The sequence below is a fragment of the Aquila chrysaetos genome, chromosome 2 (assembly GCF_900496995.4).
Source record: "Aquila chrysaetos chrysaetos chromosome 2, bAquChr1.4, whole genome shotgun sequence".
NCBI classification, from domain to species: Eukaryota; Metazoa; Chordata; class Aves; order Accipitriformes; family Accipitridae; genus Aquila; species Aquila chrysaetos.
In genome coordinates, this window is record NC_044005.1 from 42,276,600 (window position 1) to 42,294,896 (window position 18,297).

General features: G+C 40.2%; 1 protein-coding gene across 2 annotated transcripts in view; it reads left to right on the plus strand.

The window, feature by feature from the left end:
- The first annotated feature begins 5,873 nt into the window (after positions 1-5,873).
- Positions 5,874-18,297, plus strand: part of LOC115336927 (cytosolic phospholipase A2 epsilon-like) — a 34,528-nt gene continuing 22,104 nt past the window's right edge. The window contains exons 1-5 of one of the 2 annotated variants that reach the window (XM_030004729.1): positions 5,874-6,002; positions 6,450-6,485; positions 11,943-12,015; positions 16,312-16,448; positions 18,026-18,157. In XM_030004729.1, the coding sequence (XP_029860589.1) occupies positions 5,976-6,002; positions 6,450-6,485; positions 11,943-12,015; positions 16,312-16,448; positions 18,026-18,157 (405 nt within the window). In that variant the 5' untranslated portion in view covers positions 5,874-5,975. The remainder of the gene's footprint in view (positions 6,003-6,449; positions 6,486-11,942; positions 12,016-16,311; positions 16,449-18,025; positions 18,158-18,297) is intronic. The other variant, XM_041119103.1, reaches the window with a different exon arrangement.

An 18,297-nucleotide genomic window follows, 5' to 3' on the forward strand; every position in this document is an offset into this window, starting at 1 on the left:
TTCAATTAACAGGAGATAATGCTAGCAGGTATCTCCTGTCAAGCTTTGCTGCAATATGAATCAAACCAATAAAGTCTCCCTTCATAAGAGGAAACTGTCGGCAGTAACCTTTGCATCTCCTTTTCACGGATCTAAGGTAGTCAAGCCCAACAACTATTTTCTTTTTCTCAGTTACTGATAAATCTTTTGTTTTCAACTCTGCCCTCTTAACCAGAAAGCCAGTTTTTCACCTTCTTTTCTTGCCCTTGGTTAGGATAATTTGATGTTATGTCTCACCAGTGAGGTGGCAATACTTTTTTGTGAGCAAAGAAGAAAAGGAAGATGTTGCTCTGACAGCTCAGTTGTGTTCATAAGTTTATTTTTAAACAATAATGAAATGAGGTTTTAAAATTTTGATTAAAATTTTTTGCTAAGTATTTTTAAAGTATTTTAAAGATTTTCAAGATTCATTTTTACAGCACCAGGAAGATGTAACAGAGGAGTGCAGTTTGTGCCTGGTATGTTCCACTGACTGGTTTTTGGTGGTTGCAACACTTGGCACCGGGCCTTCAGCTTTACTCACCCAAGGTGTGGTGATGATGTGTGTTTTTGGCAGCAGACCCAGAAAATTAGGGTGGCTTAGAATGAGCTAAGGAAAGGGAGTCCATTTTAAGAAATCTGGACTTGTTGAGCAAGCCACTGAAAAATCTTAGGCTGCCCAAATTGTCTAGCTTAGCAGCTCGATATTTTGATTTGAAGGAAAGTCAGACAAGTGCTGGTGTTTGAGTTGGGACCTGGCTCCAAGAAGCTGATACTGGTGAGGCTAACACTTTCCCTGGGCTCGCCAAGCTCGGTGGTCTTACCTTGGTGGCTTGTAAATTTTATCCACAATGGACTCATTTGTTTTTTTGTCTGGGGAAGGAAAGGCTTCTTTTTCTGTCCTATTAAAACCTGTTCATGCTGTTTGCATTGCAGCAATACTTCAGAGTCCTGCCTGTGATGTGATGGTGAAAGGCAGTGTAAAAGGACAGGGGAAGAGACGTTTGTTCCAGTGGTTTGCCAGCTGCTAATAAAAAATAACAAAGGAGAGATGTTCAGTATCACTGCTGCTATTTTTTTAAGGAAGGAGCTGAGGCTCAGTGACATATCGGCTGGATTTTTCAAAGTGATTCAGCATTGGCATAATTGTTCTATTTAAGATCCAGGTAGGTCAACAACAATTTCTTTTTTTGAAAACACCTGTTTGTGACCTGTCACACAAGCTCTGCTAAATGTAATGGCACGATCCTGTAAGTAATTAGCTGTGAATCTTTACAGCCTCTGTTAGGACTCGGACATCTCTCAGGCTGACTGTAGATGAAGTTACCCCTTTAATTAGCTGGTGACATGAGGTGACTTCCTGATATTCTGAGAATTGGTTCAGATTCAAATTGGCTCTAGATTTCCCTGTAAAGGTCCTGGGCTCTGTGTCTTGCCACGTTTATGCCAAAGGAATTACTGGCTAATTAGCTGACACAGGCTGGTGCTGGTATTCCTCACGTCTGTGGTCTGTTGGGGTTAGGAAAGAGAAAAAGCTACTTGAACAGTGTCTGAAGTGTCAAATGAACCTGGAAAGGTCAGGCAACCTCCGACTCTTCCTGCAAAGGTAAAGAGAGATGCTGCTGGATGCTCAGATCTACAGAGCACAGGGAGAAGCAGAGATAAAGGTTGCGAGCTACTGCTTTTTGAGACAAGGATTGGGTTTGAAACTCAGTTGCAACAAAACTGAAGGCATGATTGCATATATTGGAAACAGCCGGGCCAATACTTTACTGATGAATTTTGGATGGCAAAACTGCCCAATTGCTTCTGGTGAGTAAGTAGGAGAAGCGAGATTTTATCTCTCCAAAACATATCAAAGGCATGTGGAATTGTTTTAATCAAGTTTCTCAATAGTCTTTTGAAGGCAGAAGTCCTCTTTCATATATGTCATAATTGGAATAGTGCCTTAAGCAAAAATATAATCCCCTCTGCCCTGATCAGCTAGTGTGATCTCTCTCTCCAGTGACTGATTTTGCACCTTTCGTTCTCAGGAATTTAAAGTCAGAGTCAGATTGAAGGTCTCTCCTACTTAAAAATTGATGATACAAAAATTTTCAGACTTTTTTCTCTAACCTGTGCCCCCTGTTGCCTTCTCCAAGAATGTTTTCTCAGGAAGTTCTTTTTTGGATCTTCTGTGTTGTTTTTTTTTTTTTTTTTTTTTTTTTGACCTTATGTGATACAAAACATCAAGGATATTGTAGAGTATTAAAGGACAGGTATATTGAAGATGTTGTATGTATAAACATGAAAAGTAATGTGAAAGATATATTTTTTTTTTTATTTTTTTTTTTATGCCAGACTTGCTTTAAATTAGTGGCAGGCCAAAAAGTATGTAGCCAAAGCTGAATTTTTCAGAGACAGAAATCTGATACCACGGGGAAGGAAGTGACACTTTTCATCCATGGTAATTCTTCTTGTGTGCAGAGATTACTGAGCTTAGGTCCATTGTGTAACTGGAATTTGACTTGGACTGCTTGCTTTCTTGTTTGATTGGCAGGGTGAGGTCTATGTAGGTTTTGTAGCTTACAGAACTGTTTTTTAATAAAAAAAGAAATGAAAAAGGAAAACAAACTGAAAGCCTAGAGCTGGGGAAAGTCCCCAACTATAGATCTGACACTATATTTGTTTATTTGTTAATTTGCTTTATTTGGTAATTCTGACTATTTCTTTTCTAACGTGACATCATTTTGTAACACCTCTAGCATGTTGTTGGTTATTTACACTTCTTGTTACCTTCAAGGTGTTTAAATGATGACCAACTCCCATTGTTATCCCAAAGGTGGTACAAGGATACTTTTCTCTTGCAATAACATGAAAACCCCCATTAGTCATACATTTCTGTAGTCCTGGATTATCAGAAGGTGATGAAGTGGTATATAAGGTAATTGTGTGATACTGGATGCAGCTGTTAGTGCTACCTGCAACCTACTGCACTTAGATATACAATTATCTGAATATCATGTTGGGGAAACTAGTGCTTGCAACAGGGTAGTTTAGATTAAGTGTAAATGCCTCAGATCAGCAAGATATTTATATTTGCTCCACTTTGCCTTAATTAAGACACAGATACAAAATCATGTGCATGTAAATGAGCACTACAAAGTAGATGGAGAGCAGAGGAAAATTGTACTTTCCTTTTTACTTTCCTTGTTACTGCTCAGAGCTTTAAAGAGACTGCTGTGTGTTCCCTCATCAGTAACACAGCCTCTCTAGTCTTTAGAAAGCAAAGTAAGAGTGTAAATAGCATGTATATGAAGATCACTACCTGTTTTAAATTATTTACTCTGGAAATGTGATTGCTAAAAAGAGCCAATATATGGCTCTTTAGACTTTTGGTAATCACCTGTGAATTTACTTACTGCATGCTTGATGGTTGCCTTTGAAATTCTCCTTGAACTGTGGAAGAACTAAGGAAAAATGCAAAAAACCCAACATCATACTTAACCTTTGAAGTAATAGTCTTTTTGAAATCATAATCCTAGGGATATATTTCTACCTTTAAAATGCCAGTGGGACAAACTACAAAATCACAATTTATTTTGAACCAGATTGTGTAGTCCTTATGGGCACCAGTGAATAAGCCATCAATAGTTAAAATTTTCTCAGTGATGACAAGGACTTACCGTTATGGGCGTTATGAGCATTCAGCACTTAGTTCTATCATAAACTTACTGCATAAATGAAAAACTGTTGAGATCATAATTCTTGACTCACACAAAGCTTTTAAAGATACTATATTCCAAAGCCACCTTGTGTGGCTTGGACAAGCAGCGGTTAAGAGAAGACAATGTCACCTACAAAACTTGGTGGTGGTCATGAACAGGAGAGGAAGAATTATTTCTGAACATGTTTTGGGTATGGTAATGAAGACATTATTTTGAGAAAGGGAAGACATAATCTGAACATCAGGAAACCATTCAGCGGGCAAGATGCACTGACTCTGGAATAATGTTCTAAATTGTGAAGTGATATCTCGTTTATGGATCTTAAAAGTGACATGGGTAAAAGTATGTAATGTCAGGGAGTCTTGTATTGGCTGTGAAACAGCTGGGATGGTAAAAATCTATATAGGTATATATATCTGCTGGGACAACTCAGGGAAGTTGAGCTGGATAACCTACCCTCTTTCCTTTGATAGAGGATGTTTTGCAGACATTTTTAATGAAAGCAGATTCCCACTTTAAATTTTAATACTGGAATTTCTCCAGGGAGGTATTCTTTCAAAAGCTGGAAAGGCTGGTTTTGCGAGAGTGCAAGTAAGTGATTCTCAGCTGTGACCACTCTACCTAAATTTGTTCATAAGTATTTAACAGATATAAAGTAGTAAAGACAGAAGTTAAGAGACATGTTTTGTCTTTAGGGTAGAGATGCTCATGTCCATTGGAAATATCTTTTGGTTGTTCTTTCAAGGAGCATTTCAGATGCTTCAGGTTCGTATTTATAAGCCATTTGCCTTTGATTCCATATATATTGAGAAGGCTGTGCAAAGTGTGACTATGGAGTGAGCAGCAGGCTATTAAATGCTTTAGATGGAAACTGCCAGATAGTACCACTGCACATTTTGGATAAGACCTTCTGAACAGTCATCACATGTATCACAGAGACATCAATGTAGAAGGAAGCGACTTGCATGTGAAGAGGATTTGACTCTAGCGACGTTCCTTGGACAACACCTCCTCTCTTCCTCTGTGAAGAATTGTTTTGATACTGGTCTCCATGGCACAGGGGTGTGCATTTAGGTGGCATCCACTGCAGTTTGCAAGGTTACTTTCTTTACCTGCATGAAGTGAATTATTCATCAGTATGAATAAGATCGATTTAAAAAGAATCACTTGTGTCTCGTGATGCAGGAGTGAGTACGAGCTGCCTCCTGTCATCAAGCAGAGAGGCTGGAAAGAGCGTGGCAGAGCCGGAGTCTGGCCTTGCAAGCTCCAAAATCTACCAGCCCGCAGATACGTGTTAATTTAGGGCTAGTATAATACAGCGCTCCTACAGGCAGTGAGTCTGAGTCGCTGTGCACCAGAGTGAAGAGGAATCGGGGAGGGTTTTGTGTCCCCATGTTTGCTGCGGGGTGCCTGCTGGGCCCGCTGTGAGAGCGAGCACACACAAGATCCCTTTGAAGTAAGCCCTGAGGATGGGTGGACTGCTGCGCTCCCTGGGCCCACGCAGGAGAGCACAACCCTCTTTCCTGCCTCACCCTTCCACCCCCAAGTTTCACCTACTGCTTATACTTCCTCCTTTCCCTCTCATTGCATTTAAAATCAAACTGCAAGATTTCTGGACGTGGATTCACTTTTTTTCTAGATATACGCTACGTATCCAGGCAAAGAATACTGAGCATATGGCAAGGTCACTGAGTGTAGCACAGATGCCCAAAGTAGCTTCGGGGGAGCATGGGACCTGCAATCACTTAGTTGTGGCACTGCAATGGGGTCGCTTACCTTGCTGAACTGTGTGCGGCTATGGAAAGACTGCTACAGGTACTTGAGTTCATGGGTTGGAAAGAAGCTGTTGAGATCTCTCTCCACTACCCTGCAGTATGATGGTGGCAGTGTAGAGATACTCCGAGAGCTGTGATTTAATTAGTCGCAAGCGCTTTGCTTGGGGGTTAGGGTTGTTGCATAAATGCAAAACTTGTTGCAAAAAATGCAGAAAAGGGGCTTCAGTGTCCCCCCCCAACATCACAGTAGGTAGAAAAGAAATCACTCTTCGTCTGCTGACTCAGTTGAGGTGCCCTAATAGGCTGCAGGAAGCAGGGAGGGGACTGCCTAATGACTGGAAATAATAGAGGGGTGGGGCAGGAGAGCCTCATCATAAAATCCCTATTCCTCCACCCCTAATCTGCATGAGGAGCTCCTGCCAGCTGTACGACTCGGTGTCTATTAACGTTGGACTTATATGCATCCGGGGCTGCAATGGGATCAAATTTAAGTTCAAATGAGGTAAGCAGAAGTAGCAATAGCAAGCTTAAAGTGGGTAAAATGATCTGGTATTTCAGTTAAGTTGAGCACAGCAGAGAAGCTGCTGTTTGACGTGTACAGGGAATCCATGGAAAGCGAGTTTGCTGTTCCTCAGATCTCGTGGTTGCAAGGATGGTTCTCCTAGTCTAGCCTTTTACAGAACCTCGTGGCATGTCTGCATTTTCAAGCTATGTTTTAGGGCTAACAACTTATTGTGCTTCCTTAAAAAAAGGCTTCATGTCTAGGAAATAAGAAGCTGGCACAGAGTTGTGATGGGTTTGGTGGTCAGTAAAGAACCTAATAAGTGTCATTAATGAGCATAGCTCTAAGTATGGCTTTGAATGTGAGATGTTTTTATATGCCAGCCTAAAATAAGAGTTTAACATGTAGCTTAGTTTTCTTAACTTTGCCTTGTGTTGTTTTTCCTAGACTTTTACGGGCACCTCAGCACCAGCGGTGAGAACGGTAGGTAGTAATTAGCTGGCCCTTCATTAAATGCTGTCCAGTGCTGAATGTAGATCACCAGAAAAAATGTTAGGAATTCAATGGCTCAGGGGAAAACTGTACTGCAATATTTACTGAAAACTGAAAAGCTGAGCTGTGACTTCAACTCTGTGGATGAATGATTGCCTTGGTTTTCAGTAAACTCTGAATAGTCTGGCTTCTGTTGGTGTCTGGTCTGATGCTTATGATGCTGTGAGTAGGTGTTGCACTGTATCTGGGCTAGTTTGTACTACACCTATATTAATTTTTTAATTCCTTCCTTTTTTTGTGTTTTGATTTCTTGGATGAAACACCCACTTGTCTTATACGTTATTCCTTCATAAGAAGACTCTGTTTAAACAGGTCTTTCAGTTGTTCTTAGTGCTCTAGTATTCCTTGTAGGCTTTCTTTGCGCTGTAATAATCTGTCATAGAGCTTGCAATTCTTTGTGTAACAGTGTTTAAAAACACAGTGTCAGAACAGGTGAAACTGTAGAATAAATATGTTGTGTTCAGCCTCCTGACAAGCCCAATCTCGTCAGCCCAGTAGGAGTGGGAGCAGTGCCCAAACTTCTCTGATAGCAAAAAAAAGAGCAACAAGGAGCTTTGTAAAGGCTGAACCGAGGATGAATTCTTTGCACAGGCAAATGAAAACTCCCATGGCAATTAGCAGATGTTCATGTTAACAGGCATTAGCATAAATGAAAATAATCAGATAAGCTGCTATGAGCCAGCGAATGGGAACAATGACAGCGGCAACAGGAGGGGGCTGTCTTCAAGCTCTTGCAATGGGTTTGGGGCTGCCAATATCAGTTGCAACTCTCTGGGGATCTTTAGTTGGAAAGATCGGCTCTTGCACCTGCTTCAGTGACCTGGGGGCTTCCCAGCCTGGTTTGTTTTGGGCTTTGGTTCCACGTGGGGGGTTGCAGTGATACAGAGATTCTCCCAAATGGTGGTAAATTTGGTCTGCCTCATGAAGGTTTGCTGTTACTGGTAGTGTCTGTTGCCTGATTGTGCCCGAGCGCCACTTACTTTCTCTGTTCAAAGTGAAATGCTGTGGTAAAGCAGAGACTTTGCAGAATTTCTTCAAAAAGTAGCTTTTAAAATTATGTTTAGGCCTCTGTGTACAGTCTCGCAGCCCTAAGGAAGAATGCTCGGATCATAAAAATTGTTAATTTTAGTCCTGTAAACCTAGCCTGTGTTTACAGGATTAAGCTGGGTTTTTTTTTTATGCTCAGTGCTTTTTACATTGTTAGTAGGTCTCTAGGTATGAGACATGTACAATTCAGTGACTTTAGATTGTGCCTCTTGTCTCTAGGGTATTTAAGGTGGCAGAACTGACCTGAATATAGTACATAAAATTTAGAGTAGGACCCAGAGCCCCTTCTTTCTGCCCTGACTCTTTGAGGCTCACAGAGGCAAAAATCAGGAAGGACCTGAGCTGCTTATTTTTTTTTTTTTTTCCATGAAAGTTGGTATTCATGATGATAAATATATCAGCATATTATATCTGAGTTGTTTTTTGTTGCTCAATGGCTCAGTTAAGGCAATCAGCTTTCATTATCAGAATTAGTTTCAGGGCAACCCATGGGATGTGTGTGATTTAAACTTGAGTGGCCATTTAAATTAAATGGAATATGTAAAAAATTTGGTGAGAAAATGTTGGTAGTGCCCTTAAGCTGACAGGCAAAAAAGTAATACTTTTTTAGATTACTCAAATTGCTGTATCATATAAAAATAATATAGGTTAGCATGGTCTTGAGAAAAAGCCCTGTTGAACTGTGGAAATGCTTGCCTTGGTTTCTCTTCTAAGATTTGGATTTATTCAAACATGCAAGTCCAGCTGTGGAGCTGCAAAGAGGAAGAGAAGAAAAATCAGATGAAAATGGCAGTCTGAAGCCAAACAAGTTTTACATAGCTCTTGGAAAGAAACAGGCCTTGAGTCACCGCTGCTCCATTTGTTTTTATCCTGGAACAACCCCAGTGACTTCTACTGACTTAATAAGACCCAGCTATGGGATATTTTAAAATGGGTGAAATAAATACAAAACATGTAGTACAAGGAAAAGTGTTTCTTATGCATTTGACCTTGCCTGAGGTGGTAGACATAGTAACATAATGAAATCCTGCCTGCCCTTGAGGCTCCAAAACTCTTTGAAGTTAAAAGGTGCCACATACCTGAGTCAGGTCAGAAGCAAGGCACTGGTCTGTGTTTTAAAGTCCTGCCACTCTTTCTGACAGGGCTGTTTTTCTTTGTTGGTCTTCATAGTTTTTAAAGTAGTGGTGAGATTTCTATTCCTTTTTGAAAAGAAAACTAAGGGAAGGTGCTCTGCTCCGAATAGATCCGACACACTGTTTTACTTCGATAACTGCCTTTTCTCTTGATGTAACTTGGGAATGTTGTATGTGTTTCACTCTAGTCTCCTCAAGAAAAAAATTCCATAACAGACTTTTAAGCTTGGAATTTTGCTGAAATAGAGCAGTTTTAGAGCCCAGTTGTGTAACTCTTAGTCATATGGATGAACACTCACATATATGAACACTCCTATTGACTTCCCTGGCACTAGATATGTAAGGATTGCGCAAGTGTGCCACAGGACTTAATTGGACTTTTATCTGACGTAGGATAGTATGACCAGGTCCTGCATTTGCAATCTCATATATTTAAGTAGTTTCAACAGTGATTATTAAAATGCCTGGCTTGTGTTTCCGGTTTATGAGGTAACAACCATGTCTCAGACAAATAAATACAGAAGCTGAAAGTCGAAGTGTGCGTAATAACTGACCCGGGAGGCTTCTGGCCTCGGAACTTACCCAGCCTGCGATATGGTCATCATCATGTTAAAGGGAAAGATGTGGAAGTCATTGCTAATTACTAGCAGATTATCCAGTTTAAGATATGCCCCCCAGTAGTTTTTCTGTGTGGCTTTAAGTTGCTGACAACTAGACTTCATAAAGCATTCAGGCACTTAAAAGTTAGGAGCTATAAGGTCTGACTTCCAAGTCTCTAGTATGGGAACAGACTCTACAACCCAGAGTGAAGCAGTGCGGATTGATTCAATGTGTTTGGAGAGTTAGATACACCAGAATGGGAATTGTAACCGCTGAGCAGGGTACAGCATAAATAGGTACATCCAGCTAACAGGGACAGCTGAGCACAGAAACACCCTTCTTAGATCCTATCTCTGTGTGCCACTTAGGGCTGCAGGGAGATAACCACTTTCCACTGGAGATGCACAAAATAGAGGTCTAGATGCTTGTTTTCAAAGAGCTGAGCAAAGGTTATTCCTCTAAAATGCTGTCAAGCCTAGTCGTTATAGCACTTCCCTGGGATGGGGAACTTCTGCTCAAGTCCGTTCTTCTGTATTCAAGGGATGCAAGCCCCATCCTTCCTGGGTAAAAAGATATGCTCCACCTCTTCTGCTGAAATAGCACTGCTGAGTACAAAAACATTTAGGATTTATTGGGTGAGAAAGCAGGGACCAAGCGTAAACATAACAAACATGTCAATAGATTTGGTAGGGATATACAAGCCTTGGCTGTTGGTCCCTGTGGCTAGGAGTGCTTCTTTTTACCCAATTCTATTTAATGCATATAGAAAAGTAGTTCTGGCAGTTCAACTATATAGTCTGGGCATGGCGTGTTTTGGTTGCTTTTGATTGGAGACTGTAATCTTCCCCTGCTCCCTACCCCCATCCCCCTGCCAATAACTAGTTTTTTTTCTTTCAAGGTGTGTCTGTCCAAGTTCTCCTTTGTGGCCAAGTTTGGGATAATGCAGCAGGTAGAGGTGTGATATACTCTTTGAGACAGCTGAAATGTCCCACAGCTGACAGTTCAAGTGCTTGCAAACTGCATCATAAAACTGTGCCCTCTGCTAGAGTCTGGACAGGTTAAGATAATGTAGAACAAATGTGCCCGAATCGGTGACTGCTCTGACCCTCCTGCTGCTGTCTCCCTGACCTTCAACTCTGCATCTTCAGACCCCTTGCCGACCGAAGGGAGAGTGCAAGAGGAGATGCTGGGGATTACCCAGGCATATCTTGGAGGCTGTTCTTCATCTCTGCTGCATTTTCAGAGGTGCTGAGGTTTTCGTTGGTGAGGACAAGGACCTGCTTTGTTACATCGTGTTAGTGTCCAATGTCATGTCATGGTCCCAGTTGCTCAACAGTTTGTCAAAGCATTGTGAAACACTTCAGGAAAAGCCTTGTGCTACAGCTGGAAAGACAAATCGTCTGGCAAAATGTATAGCATATATGAAGGAAACAGTAGAAAGGTACATTTTATTAGTTAACTTCAGTACATTGTCTTTACTTTAGCTGCTTATGATTAATACAGGCACTTCAGATACAAAGTAATAAAACCCACGTGTTTGTGTTAGGACACTGTATTAACTTTACTAGGGTATAGTATGAACGTGGGAGTGAGAGGGTTTATGGGTAGAGTTAGTATCTATTCTTACCAACTGGTATAGATAGAAAGATTAGGCAAGTTTTTGGGCACAAACCACCTGTTTCTGTTCTAAAACAGAATCAGTAGACACAAAGCTAAATGCCAATTTTAAGCAAGTGTTGAGAGAAATTGTATCTGTACATACATTGGTTTTGAAAGGAAGGATGGTGATTATGAAACAGAGGAGATGTTAGTGTGGGAGAAGAGAGAAAGATGTTAAGTAGTTATCTCCAAGGTGAAATAGGGAAAGAGTTAATTTATAGCCTGAGGAATATGAAGGCATATTAGTATGAGCCAAGGAAGTTATAAGGTATTATGGCATTAATATCTCTGAGGCCAAGGTGTCTGATATCTAGTGGAGTTGTGAGTTAATTCCCAAGATCATCTCTGGAAAGAGTTTTGTAGCTTTCTGCTGGGGATCAGGGCTGAAGATCAGAGATGGATCAGAGTCTTCATGAGAAGTGTCTTGTCACTGTCAGCTGCATTTCTGGCCTTTTAGGCTGTGCGTGGGAGCTTGTGCTGGTGCAGGCGCTTTTGCTGGTGCATGGTGGTCGCTTAGCTCTACTTGCAAAGCTACTGTGACAGTGTTTGGCGTCCTAGAGACAGTCTGTTCTAGTGCAGGCAGTCTTGTGTAAGAGGTGAGGATGCCCATGTGTGTGCTGTCGGGGTGTTTATTGTGATAATAATGGAGTGCTGTTAGAAAGAAGTGATCTTTATCAAATCAAACTCTCAACACCTTTTCTCAACTCGTATGTGGTTTTGAAACCTGTTGCTTCTATTTCAGACCTGAAAAGGGTTCTGTGCCAAAAATTTTGTATAGTTTTTCCAACTGCTGCAGTTGGTTTTTATAAATTATATTGGCTTAACCTTAAAAACCTCGTTTTATCTACGTCCTTAGAACCTTAGGGTTACAGTAGTCTGTGACTATAGACTATAATATTAATGTCATTGTCATATTTTTTCTTTTTTCTATTTTTGAATTGTCGTGCAGAGACCAGTATCTCCTTTCAACTTGCTCACCGTAAAAATACTAAGAGTGAGGAATGCCCGGAAGGCAGACTTGCGTGAGTACTTCTATTGTTGGATGTTTCTTATAATTCTTTAAAGTAAAGAAAATATTTGGTCAATGTTACTGTTCTTGAATTGTGTAGGAGTAAAAAGATATGTTGCTGCAACTTTGCAAGAATTATTTTTATTGTGATACTGAAATGTTGCTTTCTGCTCTTAAGTGTAAAGAGGCTGACTCAAGCAAGGTGACGCATTTGATCTCTTTCTTTTGTACCTCTGTGTATAAGATGTATTTCCTACCCTTGTGACATCAGACTTAGCTGCTGATCAGAAGGCTGCTCTTTAAATGATGAAAATTCTTGTACTTTTAAGTAAGAAACCTGAGTATTCCCAACAGAATTTCTGGACAGAAGAAAAGAGAGGACTGGTGATGCAAATGTAAAATCAGCAGTAGTAGGAAAACCTATGAAAATAACAGAAGTACAAGCAAAACCATTCTATTACTTCTACAGAATTTATAAATATGCAAGAAGAGACGATAATATCTAGTGTGTCCAGGAATTTATTTAGCCTAGAGAACGGAGCAATTTAAAAGTCAGAAAAAATTAAACAGAGCACTACTGTGAGAGTTTTAAAGGAGTTTTAAAGTGAGGGATAGTGAGGGGAAGCAGGAAAAGGATACCTAGAATAGAGAGTACAAGAGAAAAATGTCATAGCCAGATCACAGAACAAGACTTAATAGTGAGAAGAGCCCGAGACAGAAGAAATCTCTGCAGTAGGGAAGTCCACAGAGTCTGGTGGTACCCAACCGTGGAAGCCCTGTAAGGATTCACCTCTGTCTCTGCAGACTAGTGGGCATCGGCTTGTTGAACCAGACAGTGTGGCAGCAAATTTAAAAAGAAAATCCTCAGTGGGAGAATGAGAATGGCAATAGGTGGAATGAATGGTTTGTTCACTGTCCAGATGTGGCACTGACTCACCCAGGGGAGGGACTGGTTTAATTTGGAATTTTCCAATTCATGGAGGATCTTCTTCACAGCTTCTGTTCCACAGATGTGGGTCCTCAGTAACCTACCCTCCTGGGTGCACTGAGGCTTGTTCAGGTGCCTTTCAAAATGCAATTATGCCACTGAGTCACTTTCATGGGAAAATTTAAATGGTGAAACATCTGTTTAAAGAAGTTAGAAAGGCATGAAAGAAAAAGGTGAAATAAAGACAAAGAGAATAAGCAAATTTAAATCTAAAGACCACAAGAATAAAATGGAAAGATGTAAAACAAAGAGGAAAAGTCCACAATATGATCCCCAAAATCTTGCTGAACATGGCTTAAAATTAATTTTCATTTGGTACACTCAGAATTTCATGCAGCATGTCAGAGTTTCTAGGGAAATCAGCTGTAAATTTTAGTTAACCTACTATATATTTTGAGATTTTAACTAGTGTGATGGGTCAGGAGTAGAAGGAAAACTTACCTGAGGTTGGATTTGGTGGTTTCTGGCAGGAGAGATGTGGTTGGAACATGTGGACGTTGTGCTTAACAACAACAGTATTTTTGAATGAATGATTACTATCAGGGAACAAATCTTTGCTGCGCTTACTTGTGGTATGCTGGGTTACTTCTGCATCTTCCGCAATGTAATACTACTGTGCTTATGTATCTTTTTCCTTTTATTTTTCAGCTTTAAAAAATCTTCTGTGATTTACTGCTTATGTCTTAATATTTTTTTACGCTAGAAATAACAGCTGATCAAACTGCTCTGTTTTATGAAATTTACTTTGTCATTTTGAAAAAGGGACTTGGTTCATTAGACAAAGTGAGAGCACCTTGTAAGATCTAAAGTTCTGGGTTTCCTATTTTTATGTACAGAAGCACACATGTTGTGGGCTTATAGTTGTATGCAAGAATTTTTATTTAACAAACCCCAGATGTTCAAATTCCTAAGTGGTGATTTGCACCAACCAAATATTTGATCTGACCAGGCAGTCACTGCAATTGCGTCTGCAAACCTGCTTGCACAATTGCATGTGCATTTGTGTACTCCAGCAGGTCACCTGCTTATGCTTCAATTCATTGTGGCTGTCCTCAGGAGCAACTTGCTCACAGTCACTCCTTACCACAGTGAATCGTACAGTCTTCATGAAGCCTGTTGGCATGTCTGCTGCATCATATTGCTTTATTACCTTGTATTCTGGACTCAAGAACAGCTGAATATCATATCTTTACTCCCTTGAGATGGCCCGAATTCAGAACCTGGGCATCCCAAGGATTTGTTTAAAGTCCATCTGGTAGAGAGATTTGAAAACTTTTCAGCAAGAGTATTTTCTCAGCAGAAAATTTGTTTTCTGAAGAAACTCAAATCATGGTGGAAAACCTGTTCATTTTTTTTGTCTGCAGTGGGAAGGATATTTCAGGCAGTCTTTACTTTTTCTGAGGCATTAAAAAGGCAAACATTTCAGTTAGTTTTCCTTGAAACCTCAGTATTTTCAACTATGGGAAAATATCCCTTTTCTACCTGTTTGTAATGGTAACAGTATGCTGCTTGTTACAATTCTGAGTTAACATTTATTTCCTTCACTTTAGTTTCCTGTTTTTCTGAGAAAACATTGGTGTTCCCCATGTCAAACTTGGGGTTTTTTTTTTTTCATATTTTCGCGTTAGTGAAATGTTTATGTTTAATTTACTGAAGTGAATCTTTCTTCTTGATCTTTGATTCTCATGTTCCCATTTACTTCACCAGTAAAAAATAAATATGCTTTAAAAGTATTTCTCCCTCCTGTTGTTCCAGAGCAAGATAATTTTAATTGATTTGGGTATAGGCCTGGAAATCTAGGCTGTGTTTTTGACCCTGACACTGACTGCATTATGGGATCTTGGGAAGTCATTCAAGTTTCTTCAATGTACTTATTTGCTTAATCCTTACATTGCCACTGTGAAGTAATTCATCAGTGTGTCTCTAGCCCTTTGAAAATGGAAGCTGTAGCATTAATCACCATTAACCATTTACATTTTCATCTCCCTACGCTTGTGCCTCTGCTGAACATCTGATCGGTCATGCTCTTCTGATCAGGTTTGGCTAAGGCCACTTTTTGGATATGCTTTCCTTCCCACAGTCATTATCAAGGTTTTGCTGATTGTGATAGCATGGTTAACTACATAATAAAAGCACAGCCTGGGAAAAATATGGCTGGTAGAAAAACCTAAATCTGTAGTTGTTACTGAAAGATAAAGAGGAAATACATGAAGAAAATTGTACTTAATATGGTATAACAACACTGTTACAGGTTTTGAGCATGATGCAGGGATTGACTATGAGTTGACCTCTTCTGACTCACAAGGTTGCTGTAAGAACCAGATGACTGTCTGAGCATTGCTAATGTGAAATAGGGAGAATATGTGTTGTGTTATAGGTATGAGAGAAAGGCCATTGGTGCCTGTATCAAGCTTCTGCAAGTCTCACTCCCTGGCCTTTCTCCCTCCAAACATGGAGGGTCAGAATATGGAAGGAGCTGATGTCTTTGGTGGCACTCATGGCTTCCTTCCCAAGACATGAGTGGCAGCAAGATTTTTCCAGTCTGCAGATAGAATAGTAAGATGGAATAGAATCAACAGTAATTTAACTGTGGTACTGAAACTAATTTTGTTTTCCAGATGGATTGCTGAGAACGACGCAACTTGTAAAAATTTTGTCAAATATATGAATGAATATGAAATTAGCACATTCTGATTTGTGATAAGGAAATTAAACTTTTCATCTTTGATGGGAGAACACTTTTTGGCAAAAAAAAATCTGTTGTTCTTCATTTAAGCCAGCACTTTGATAAAGGCTTTCAGTTAGTTAAGGTACCAAATCCATGGAGGAAATGCTAGAAAAGAAGTCTCTCTGCAGCCCAGATTGAAGGTTGTGAGGTGTGTTGCCTGAGCAACAGAGGAGCCATCCTAGAGCTGGTGTGAGTGCGCGTGGCAGAGTGCATATACTGGTAGATATTCTCATGTTTTGGCAACATTACCCTGCCCCAGTCATTTGCATAGTCATGAATATAAAGCTCAATGTAGCATGGATAGGTGTGCATGTACTGCATGTGGAGTGCAGTGCTATTTCAAATATAAAGTAAAGTTTTAAAAGAAAAGTAAGTCTGACTAGAAGTAAAAAAGTGGGAATGAGCATGGCAAATGTGTGAGGAGGTTTCTGTTTTCCTGTGAGTGTTTCATTGTGTTATTTACTCCTCACCCTGTATATTTTAGGAAGAAAGCCCCTACCATGTTACCTTTGTCTTATTAGGGTTAAATGTGCACAGTGCAGTAATTCTTTCTCTGGATACATTATCACTCTGCTCATCTTCTTGTTATACAGTCACCCTTTCAGACTGTTACGTGACACTGTGGCTTCCTACTGCCTCAACCGAGAAGGTACGGACCAGGACCATCAGGAACAGCAAAAACCCTGTCTGGAATGAAGCTTTCTGCTATAAGATCGACCGCCGAGTCAAGGTAGTGAAAATAAATAGTTTTCACCATTTGCTGTCTGCAGATAGTCAGTAGATTATGCAGAACTACAATAAACCAATAAGTATATAGCTAGTTTCCAAACACTGGAGGTGCTAAAGATTCCTCAGAAAAAACTCTGTTGCTTACATCCTTCTTGGTATTGTTCTGTTCCAGCTATTTGTTACTTAAATATCTACTATATACTGAAGCAGTGAGAAGCAATTAAATGCCCTGCAGAATATGGCCCTGTTATCCTATTCCTGATCTTGACACATGCAAGTGGAACCCAAGATAAAGATGACAGAAATAACAGTAAGATCAGTTAGTTCTAGGTACGGTGGACAGGAAATCCTTTAAACATTCTTTATGTACCTGTTTTTGTTTTATACACTTAGAACCAAAAGCCATAAAATAAATGTAGAAACATTTAACATAGTTATTTATCACAAGTTCATGAATGTTCTGCATGACCTGCTTGTCTTGTTTCATTTCCCCAGGCAGACAAGCCTGCTTCTTTGTGTACGTATGTTGTGGTTTAACCCCAGCCGGTAACTAAGCACTACGCAGCTGCTCACTCACTCCCCCCCACCCAGTGGGATGGGGGAGAGAATCAGGAAAAAAAAAAAAAAAAGTAAAACTTGTGGGTTGAGATAAGAACAGTTTAATAGAACAGAAAGGAAGAAACTAATAATGATAATAATAATACTAATAAAATGACAACAACAACAACAACAACAATAATAATAATAATAATAATAGGATTGGAATATACAAGTGATGCACAATGGAATTGCTCACCACCCGCTGACCGACGCCCAGTTAGTTCCCAAGCAGTGATCCCCCCAGGCCAACTCCCCCCAGTTTATAGGGTGAGAGGAAATGGCATCAAGTTGTGCCAGGGAGGTTTAGATTGGGTATTAGAAAAAAATTCTATACTGAAAGGTTTGTCAGGCATTGCAACAGGCTGCCCAGGGAAGTGGTGGAGTCACCATCCCTGGAGGTGTTCCAAAAACCACGTAGACGTGGCACTTCAGGACATGGTTTAGTGGGCATGTGGTGTTGGGTTGACAGTTGGACTGGATGATCTTAGAGGTCTTTTCCAAACTTAATGATTCTATATATATTCTATATACTAGGCATGATGTCACATGGTATGGAATACCCCTTTGGCCAGTTTGGGTCAGCTGCCCTGGCTGTGTCCCCTCCCAACTTCTTGTGCCCCTCCAGCCTTCTTGCTGGGTGGGCATGAGAAGCTGAAAAATCCTTGACTTAGTCTGAACACTACTTAGCAACAACTGAAAACATCAGTGTGTTATCAACTTTCTTCTCATACTGAATCCAAAACATAACACTATACCAGCTACTAGAAAGAAAATTAACTCCATCCCAGCCAAAACCAGGACAATCAGTAATGTGAAGTCTAGTACTCCCAAATCTCTTTCCCTTCTCTGTTTCTCTTTCTCCTTCTTCTCCTAAAACTGGAGGGGGGATGGAGGAAAACCTAGTCTTGAGATTTTCCCACCTTATGGAGCTCTTAGATATAGAAATAACTCCGTGATATTCTTAACCTCTTTTTGCAGAATGTGCTGGAGCTAAAGGTCTGTGATGAAGACACGATCACCAGGGATGACGAACTCTGCACAGTTCTCTTTGACATAGATAAACTCACCGTAGGACGTACTGTTCGAGTGAAGTTTCAGCTGAATCCACAGGTGAGCAATGGAATTGGGGAGAGCAAAAGCAAATTCTTTCCTTCCATCTAACTATATCCTTTTACAGTGTTTCATTATAGGAAAAATCTACTTAAACTGTATTTTGCTGTTATTGTAAGAAAGACTTAAAATCCCTGTAT